General features: G+C 42.0%; 1 protein-coding gene across 3 annotated transcripts in view; it reads right to left on the bottom strand.

Moving 5' to 3' along the window:
- Positions 1 to 993: 993 nt before the first annotated feature.
- LOC143277180 (tetraspanin-18-like) overlaps positions 994 to 9,938 on the bottom strand; it is a 25,890-nt gene continuing 16,945 nt past the window's right edge. For all 3 annotated transcript variants that reach the window (XM_076581948.1, XM_076581949.1, XM_076581950.1), the window contains exons 6-9: positions 9,192 to 9,302; positions 7,194 to 7,397; positions 2,476 to 2,559; positions 994 to 1,127 (exon numbers count right to left, since the gene is read on the bottom strand). In XM_076581948.1, the coding sequence (XP_076438063.1) occupies positions 1,077 to 1,127; positions 2,476 to 2,559; positions 7,194 to 7,397; positions 9,192 to 9,302 (450 nt within the window). In that variant the 3' untranslated portion in view covers positions 994 to 1,076. The remainder of the gene's footprint in view (positions 1,128 to 2,475; positions 2,560 to 7,193; positions 7,398 to 9,191; positions 9,303 to 9,938) is intronic.

Here is a 9,938-nt window from a genome sequence, read left to right as displayed (position 1 = left end):
TGAACAGTAGGCACCCTCTTCAACACACTGGCTGTTTCGAAAAAGCTAACATTTCTTCTTCAGTTGCAAGTCAACTCTAGCTCGAGAAAATTCAAATAGGAAAAAAAAAAAAAAAAAGGCTCCATAAATCTGTTGTTATTTTTCGCCACCTATGTGAAGAATGATTATCTCTTTTTTTTTTCTCTCTCTCTCTTTCTCTCTTCACATTCTGGTTATGCTTTGCACACCATATTATTGTTTCTGCAATGTACAGATAGATGCCCGTGTTTTTCAAATTTTCAATCGTAATTGTGATTGTGATATGGCAAACAATTTTGTTGTTGTTGTTGTTGTTGTTGACAATCTAAGATCCATCTCTTTTTTTAAGATTAGAAGTAAAAAAAAATAAAAAAAAAAAAATAAAAAAAATCCTCCGTGAACTGAGGAAAAAATTGGAATGTCTGGTTTCCTTCTTGAAACCTAACAACAAATTAAAAAAAAAAAAAAAACAAGAAAAAAAGATTTTTTTCTTCATAAAAACGAGTTCCCCCGCAATACATCATAGATTTCAGAATCGTTTCCCAAGTTGGGATGTGGGTGATTGGGCGTGTGGGTGGAGGAGGGAGGTGGGAAGTGGTAAGTGGAGTGGAAACGAAACGAAACGAAACGGAAACGAAACGAAATTTTAAAAGTTTATTTCGAGGGACGTGGAATAAGCATTACTACTTTTCGAAAAAAAACAAAAACAGCAGCAACAACAACTACAACAAAAACAACAACAAACAAGAGAGGCAAGACCTTCAAGACTCACTTGTGACATGCACTTAACTACAATAATTGAATCCAAACACACAAAAAAATCAAATGCCAAAACAAAAAGTCACGTGCACCTTTAAACACACACACACGCAAAAACCCCAACCAGCTAGACCTCTGGGCTAAAAAAAAAAAAAAAAAAGAAAAGAAAAAAAAGACAAATAAAACTATATAAAAAAAATTGTATGAGATAGAAGGATAGAGAGAGAGAGAGAGAGAGAGAGAGAGGTGGGTGAGGGAAGCATAGTGGTGGTGGTGGTGGTGGTGGTGGAGCATAGCGATTAGTCCTCTATGGCTCGACACAGACAGCAAGCCATCACTATAGCCAGGATCTGCACACACACACACACACACACACAGATTCAAGATTCAAGATTCAAAAACTTTATTACTACTCAAGGATAAAGATTTTTTTTTTTTAGGCATTGCCTAGTCTTCCAATCTGTCCTTGTGACAACAATAACAGTAACGATAAGACACAACAATAATAACGATGGTAAACACTACCACTACTATTACCATTACCACTACTACTATTACTACTACTACTAATGACAATTATAATACTAATCAACGGACCATCATCATCATAAAAATATAATGAAGGGAACACTGTCACACACTCACACCCACCCACACACATATGCACACACTCATCCCCAAACACACACACACCATTATGCATATACATATTTGCACATATACCCACATGCATGCATATGTCTACATGTACATACACAGATATGTATGTACATACATACATAAACATAATTAGGTATCAAATCATATTGTAGTACATTACAGATCATATTGTAGTACAATAGCAGATACTGAAAAAATAAAAAGAAAAGAAAAAAAAACATCAAGAAGTAAAGGGGGTTATTAAGACTGTCAAATTAATCACCACACAGAATACAGGAAAAAAAAGAGGCACGACTGAAATGAAAATATATAAACAGAGCAGAGAAACATAGTTATACCACTGTACATATACAACAGTGATGAGAAATCTGACGCTGATGTGGCAGGCAATAACATCCAATCAAGAGAGAGAGCTAGAGAGAGAGAGAGAGAGAGAGAGAGAGAGAATCATACACTCCGTTAAGAATTTCATCGCGCAAATCGTCACTTTTTAGTCATCTATAATGTTTGAGCGTGCACAAGCGCTCCAACACACAAACACATACAGACACAGGCATACACTGGCACACACACACACACACACACATATATATATATATATACAAACACACATTATCTCTCTCTCACACACACATACCAGCACACATACATACTTGCGCACACACTTACGGAAACTCATACATATACACACATAATATAAATATATCCTCTGTGTGTGTGTGTGTGTGTGTGTGTGTGTGTGTGTGTTTGAGGGCTGTGTGTGAGCTTGGGAGTGGGGTGCTGTGTGTGTGTGTGTGTGTGTGTGTGTGTGTGTGAGGGTTGTGTGTGAGCTTGGGAGTGGGGTGCTGTGTGTGTGTGTGCGTGTGTGTGTGTGCTGTGTGTGAGCTTGGGAGTGGGGTGCTGTGTGTGTGTGTGTGTGAGGGTTGTGTGTGAACTTGGGAGTGGGGTGCTGTGTGTGTGTGTGTGTGTGTGTGTGGTGTGTGCGTGTGTGTGTGTGTGTGTGTGTGTGGTGTGTGTGCGTGTGTGTGCGTGTGTTACCTCAATAACAACAATGCAAAGAGCGATGCCAATGACGATGCCAGCTCTGGCAAGGATCCAATCCTTGATTTTCTGGAAACAGGGCTGGAAAAAAAAGAAATAAAACCCCAAATATTATATATATATATATATATATATATATATATATATACACATATACACACACACGTATGGAGTGATGGCCTAGAGGTAACGCGTCCGCCTAGGAAGCGAGAGAATCTGAGCGCGCTGGTTCGAATCACGGCTCAGCCGCCGATATTTTCTCTCCCTCCACTAGACCTTGAGTAGTGGTCTGGACGCTAGTCATTCGGATGAAACGATAAACTGAGGTCCACGTGTGCAGCATGCGCTTAGCGTACGTAAAAGAAACCACGGCAACAAAAGGGTTGTTACTGGCAAAATTCTGTATAAAAATCCACTTCCATAGGAAAAAAACAAATAAAAAAAACTGCACGCGGGAAAAAATACAAAAAAAAGGGTGGCGCTGTAGTGTAGCGACGCGCTCTCCCTGGGGAGAGCAGCCTGAATTTCACACAGAGAAATCTGTTGTGATAAAAAGAAATACAAATACAAATATATCTGTCTCTTTATATATACATATCTCTATTATAAAGATAGATAGCTATAAGGGACATGTTAAACAGAAATCCTCCAAAGACTGCATTTGGGTGCCATTTGGAGTTACTATCAGGAAAAGGGGGACAACTGTATGTCTGTTATGACTGCAGTTTCGTCCCTTGCGAACTCTTCAGCTCCCTTGGTATTGGCAATAAATACTGCTCCTCACACAGCACATAAGGTCAATGGCTCTGTTGCTCTCTCTGTCTCTGTCTGTCCGTCTTTCTTTCGCTCTCTCTCTCTCTCTCTTTCGTCTCTCTCTTGCAGTCTCTATTTTCATCTGTCTATTTCTCTCACTGTCTCTCTCAGCCCCCCCCCCTTCCCCCTTCTCTCTCTCTCTCTCTTTTTCTACCCGCTCTCTCTATATTAATTCTGTTTGGCCTGTATTTGGGTGCCATTTGAAGTGCCTATCAGGAAAAGGGGGACAACTGTATGTCTGCTATGACTGCAGTTTCGTCCCTTGCGAACTCTTCAGCTCCCTTGGTATTGGCAATAAATACTGCTCCTCACACAGCACGTGAGGTCAGTGGCTCTGTTGCTCTCTCTGTCTCTGTCTGTCCGTCTTTCTTTCGCTCTCTCTCTCTCTCTCTTTTTCGTCTCCCTCTTTCAGTCTCTATTTTCATCTGTCTAGTTCTCTCACTGTCTCTCTCAGCCCCCCCTCCCCCCCTTCTCTCTCTCTCTCTTTTTCTACCCGCTCTCTCTATATTAATTCTGTTTGGCCTGTATTTGGGTGCCATTTGAAGTTACTATCAGGAAAAGGGGGACAACTGTATGTCTGTTATGACTGCAGTTTCGTCCCTTGCGAACTCTTAAGCTCCCTTGGTATTGGCAATAAATACTGCTCCTCACACAGCATATAAAGTCAATGGCTCTGTTGCTCTCTCTGTCTGTGTGTCCGTCTTTCTACGCTCTTCTTCTCTCTTTCTTTTTCGTTTCCCTCTTTCAGGTCTCTATTTTCATCTGTTTAGTTCTCTCACTGTCTCTTCTCAGCCACCCCTTCCACTTCTCTCTCTTCTCTCTCTCTTTTTCTAACACGCTCTCTCTTATATTAATTCTGTTTGGCCTGTATTAGGTTGCCATTTGAGTTCTATCAGGAAAAGGGGGACAACTGTATGTTGCTATGACTGCAGTTTCGTCCTTGCAAACTTTCACTCCCTTGGTTTGGCAATAAATATGATATCTCACCAGCACGTGAGGTCAATGGCTCGGTTCTTCTCTGTCTCTGTCTCTGTCATCTTCTTTCGCCTCTCTCTCTCTCTTCTTCGTCTCTCTTCTTTGCGTCTATATTTTCATCTGTCTATTTTCTCTCATGTTCTCTCTCAGCCCCCCCCCCCCTTCACCCTTTCTCCTCTCTCTTCTCTTTTCTACCGCTCTATCTATATTAATTCTGTTTGGCTGTATTTGGGTGCCTTTGAAGTTACTATCGGAAAAGGGGGACAACTGTATGTCTGTTATCTCTGTCTCTCCCTGTTTATCTCTCCCTATCTCTCTCTCTCTCCATCCCTCTATCTCTCTCTCTTTGTGTTTCTCTGTCTCTCCCTCTCTCTCTCTCCATCCCTCTCTCTCTCTCTCTGTGTTTCTCTGTCTCTCCCTATCTCTCTCTCTCCATCCCTCTATCTCTCTCTCTTTGTGTTTCTGTCTCTCCCTGTCTATCTCTCCATCCCTCTATCTCTCTCTTTCAATCCCTCTCTCTCTCTCTCTCTTTGTGTTTCTCTGTCTCTCCCTGTTTATCTCTCCCTATCTCTCTCTCCATCCCTCTATCTCTCTCTCTTTGTGTTTCTCTGTCTCTCCCTGTTTATCTCTCCCTATCTCTCTCTCTCCATCCCTCTATCTCTCTCTCTTTGTGTTTCTCTGTCTCTCACTGCTTATCTCTCCCTATCTCTCTCTCCATCCCTCTGTCTCTCTCTGTTTGTGTTTCTCTGTCTCTCCCTGTTTATCTCTCCCTATCTCTCTCTCTCTCTCCATTTATCTCTCTTTGTGTTTCTCTCTCTCCCCCTATCTGTGTTTCTCTCTCTCTCCCTCTATTTCTCTTTGTTTTTCTCTTTCCCTCTGTCTATCTTTGTGTTTCTCTCTCCCTGTCTCTCTCTCTATCCCTCTATATCTCTCTTTCTTTGTGTTTCTCTGTCTCTCCCTGTTTATCTCTCCCTGTCTCTCTCTCCATCCCTCTATCTCTCTCTTTGTGTTTTTCTGTCTCTCCCTGCTTATCTCTCCCTATCTCTCTCCATCCCTCTGTCTCTCTCTCTTTGTGTTTCTCTGTCTCTCCCTGTTTATCTCTCCCTATCTCTCTCTCTCCATCCCTCTATCTCTCTCTCTTTGTGTTTCTCTGTCTCTCCCTGTTTATCTCTCCCTATCTCTCTCTCTCCATCCCTCTATCTCTCTCTCTTTGTGTTTCTCTGTCTCTCCCTGTTTATCTCTCCCTATCTCTCTCTCCATCCCTCTATCTCTCTCTCTTTGTGTTTCCCTGTCTCTCCCTGTTTATCTCTCCCTATCTCTCTCTCTCCATCCCTCTCTCTTTGTGTTTCTCTGTCTCTCCCTGTTTATCTCTCCCTATCTCTCTCTCTCCATCCCTCTATCTCTCTCTCTTTGTGTTTCTCTGTCTCTCCCTGTTTATCTCTCCCTATCTCTCTCTCTCTCCATCCCTCTATCTCTCTCTCTTTGTGTTTCTCTGTCTCTCCCTGTTTATCTCTCCCTATCTCTCTCTCTCTCCATCCCTCTATCTCTCTCTCTTTGTGTTTCCCTGTCTCTCCCTGTTTATCTCTCCCTATCTCTCTCTCCATCCCTCTATCTCTCTCTCTTTTTGTTTCTCTGTCTCTCCCTGTTTATCTCTCCCTATCTCTCTCTCTCCATCCCTCTCTCTTTGTGTTTCTCTGTCTCTCCCTGTTTATCTCTCCCTATCTCTCCACATTTATCTCTTTGTGTTTCTCTCTCTCCCCCTATCTGTGTTTCTCTCTCTCTCCCTCTATTTCTCTTTGTTTTTCTCTCCCTCTGTCTATCTTTGTGTTTCTCTCTCCCTGTCTCTCTCTCTATCCCTCTATATCTCTCTCTCTTTGTGTTTCTCTGTCTCTCCCTGTTTATCTCTCCCTATCTCTCTCTCCATCCCTCTATCTCTCTCTCTTTGTGTTTCTCTGTCTCTCCCTGTTTATCTCTCCCTATCTCTCTCTCTCCATCCCTCTATCTCTCTCTCTCTTTGTGTTTCTCTGTCTCTCCCTGTTTATCTCTCCCTATCTCTCTCTCCATCCCTCTATCTCTCTCTCTTTGTGTTTCTCTGTCTCTCCCTGTTTATCTCTCCCTATCTCTCTCTCCATCCCTCTATTTTTCTCTCTTTGTGTTTTTCTCTCTCTCTCTCCATTTATCTCTCTCTCCATTTATCTCTCTTTGTGTGTGTGTGTGTCTCTCTCTCCCTTTTTATCATTCGGATGAGACGATAAACCGAGGTCCCGTGTGCAGCACGCACTAAGCGCACGTAAAAGAACCCACGGCAACAAAAGGGTTGTTCCTGGCAAAATTCTGTAGAAAAATCCACTTCCATAGGAAAAACAAATAAAAAAAAACAACTTGCACGCAGGAAAAAAAAAAAAAAAAAAAAAAAAAATTGGGTGGCGCTGTAGTGTAGCGACGCGCTCTCCCTGGGGAGAGCAGCCCGAATTTTACACAGAGAAATCTGTTGTGATAAAAAGAAATACAAAATCTCTCCCTACCTCTTCCCCCCCCCCCCTTTCTATCATAACATCTCTCTCAATTTCCCCTCCCGCCTCTCTCTCCATCCCTCTATTTATCTTTCTTTGTGTGTTTTTTTTTCTCTCTCTCTCTCCCTTTTTATCTCTCTTTGTGTTTCTCTCTCTCTCTCCATTTATCTCTCTCTCTATTTATCTCTCTTTGTGTGTGTGTGTGTGTGTCTCTATCTCCCTTTTTAACTCTCTTTGTGTTTATCTCTCTCTCTCTCTCTCTCCATTTATCTCTCTTTGTGTGTGTGTATCTCTCTCTCTCTCTTTTTATTTCTCCCTATCTCTCTCTCTCTCCCCCCCCCCTCTTTCTATAATAACATTTCTTCTCTCAATTTCCCCTCCCACCTCTCCCCTCTCTCCCCCTGTCACTCTCACCTGGGCAGTGTTAGGGTTATCGGCAGACGGAGCCTTGAAGGGGCAGTCCCTGTCCTGAAGCACGATCTGGTTGTTGCTGAGGAAGGCCTCCCTGTCCGTCAGCTGACAGCAGGTGAGTGGCACTGTCATGTTGGCCAGGGGACGGTTCTGGAACCACTTGGTGCCATTGAAGTCCTCTGGACCTGTCACGCCGCAGCATTCGAACTGGAACCCACCGACCCCGTGAGGCAAGGAGGAAGTTAAGTTAGGTGTGTGTGTGTGGGCGGGTGGGGGTGAGGGGGGCGGGGGCGGGTGGGGAAGAGGGGGCGGGGCGTGGGGGGGCGTGGGGGGAGGGGCGAGGGGACGGTTGGGGAGGGTGGCGTGGTGGGTAAGGTTATGTACACTTTTTTTTTTTTTTTCTTTTTTTTTTTTTAGGTGTCAAAGTCAAATGTGTTATGATTGTTCTTTTTGGAGTGTCACGTGTGTTAGTTCTTTAAAAAAAAAAAAAAATGGTCAAAGTCAAATGTGTTCTTGAGTGTCAAAATTAAATGTGTTATAGTTCTTTTTTTTTGAGTTTCAAATGAGTTATAGTTCTTTTTCTTCTTCTTCCTTTTTGTTTTACAGTGTGAAATGAGTTAACATTCTTTTTTTAAGTGTCAAAGTCAGCTGTGGTATAGTTCGTTTTTTTTTTTTAGTATGAAATGAGTTACAGTTCGGTCTTTTGATTCAAGAAAAAAATGTAACAGAGTTATAGTTTTGTTTTGTTTTTGTTTTTTGAGTGTCGAAGTCAAATGAGTTACAGTTCTATTTTGAGTGTCAAATGTGTTACAATTCTTTCCTGTGTGTGTGTGTGTGTGTGTGTGTGTGTGTGTGTGTGTGTGTGTGAAAGTCAAATGTGTTGTGGTTCTTTTTGAGTATGAAATGAGTTACAGTTCTTTACGTTTAGTGTCAAAGTCAAATGTGTTACAGTTCTCTATTTTTAGTGTCAAAGTCACATGTTACAGTTCTTTATTTTTGTCAAAGTCAAATGTGTTACAGTTCTTTTTTGAGTATAAAATGTGTTATAGTTCTCTCGTCTGTGTGTGTGTGTGTGTGTGTGTGTGTGTGAAAGTCAAATGTGTTGTGGTTCTTTATGAGTATCAAATGAGTTTACAGTTTTTTACTTTTAGTGTCAAAGTCAAATGTGTTACAGTAAAAGTCAAATGTGTTACAGTTCTTTATTTTTAGTGTAAAAGTCAAATGTCTAATAGTTCTTGTGTGTGTGTGTGTGTGTGTGTGTGTGTGTGTGTGTGTGACATGAGTTATGGTTCTTTTTGTTAGTGTCAACTGATTTATAGTTCTTTTCGGAGTGTCAGTGTCAAATGTGTTAAAGTTCTTTTTTGTTTTTTGTTGTTTTTTTTGAGTGAAATGATTATAGTTCTATTTTAGTGTGAAATAAGTTATATTTCTTATTTGAGTGTCAAGAGTTCTATTTCTTTTATTTATCTATTTTTTGAGTGTCAAAGTCAAATGTTTTAGGGTTCATTTTTTGAGTGTCAATTGAGAGAGGTGGAAAGAGTGATGATGGGTGTGGTGATGAGAAGAACGATGAGGTGGACGAGGAGGATGAGAAGAAGAAGAAGAAGAAGAAGAAGAAGAAGAAAACAACAACAACAACAACATTAAACTTGTATAGCGGCTCTTCCATGTAAACCATCCTCAGCTACGCTGTACATTGTTAAAAAAAACAACAAACAAACAAACCCACCAACTGATGAGTAGTACAATGTGCTTTAACATTACTCAAATGACTACATACAAAAATACCCCACCCACCCACCCACCCCCAACGAAAATCCCCAACCAAACACTGGCAGTAACTTATGTACACCCCCCAACCACCCCCCCCCACACACACACACACAGGCCCACAACACTCAGTACACATATCAAAAGAATAACAACACCTAGATGATAATTATATAGAATCTCATATAATTATCACATTATCACGAAACCAATGTAAACGATATAACTCACGTAAATCTGGGCGAAATCGAAAGCTCTGGAGAAAGAGTCATTGGAGTCCGCCGTGCCCTCATAGTGATGAGACACTCCTCTCTTCAGGAAATTCTGCAGGTTCTCAGTTACCTGGTGAATACAGACAAGAGGGAGGTGGTAGACGGGCAGCAATAGCCGAGTGGTTAACTCACTCAGTACGGCCAGTCCTCTCTTCTCCTCTACACAGACCCCTCGGATGTCCAGTGGGTGTCTGAATGACCCAACCTTTAGCTTCCGTCGTCAGAATTGTCGTATTCTTTGTCAACATTCACGTCTTTAGTATAAGAGCCTTCCGCTTGCAATATTTTGATGATGGTAATTGGGGTGAAACGCTGTTAACGTCGTCTCTTTCGCCGTTCGTATGGAGAGAGTTAAAACGTTGCACTTCCAATCTGAGGGTCCCGGGTTCGAATCTCGGTAACTGGGCGCCTGGTGGGTAAAAGGGTGGAGATTTTTTTTTTTTTTTTTTTTTAAACCCCGATCTCCAAGGTCAACATATAATTATGTGCAGACCTGCTTTGTGCCTGAACCCCTTTCGCAGAAGTTGAGATACGCACGTTTAAAATTCCTGCGATCGATGTCAACGTTCGGTGGGTTATGGAAACAAGAGCATACCCAGCAATGCACACCCCCTGAAAACGGGAGTATGGCTGCCCACATAGCGGAGTTTCAGTTTCAGTTTCAGTTTCAGCAGCTCAAGGAGGCGTCACTGCGTTCGGACAAATC

This window comes from Babylonia areolata, chromosome 33 (assembly GCF_041734735.1).
Source record: "Babylonia areolata isolate BAREFJ2019XMU chromosome 33, ASM4173473v1, whole genome shotgun sequence".
NCBI classification, from domain to species: Eukaryota; Metazoa; Mollusca; class Gastropoda; order Neogastropoda; family Buccinidae; genus Babylonia; species Babylonia areolata.
This window is presented reverse-complemented; position numbering and strand designations above follow the sequence as displayed.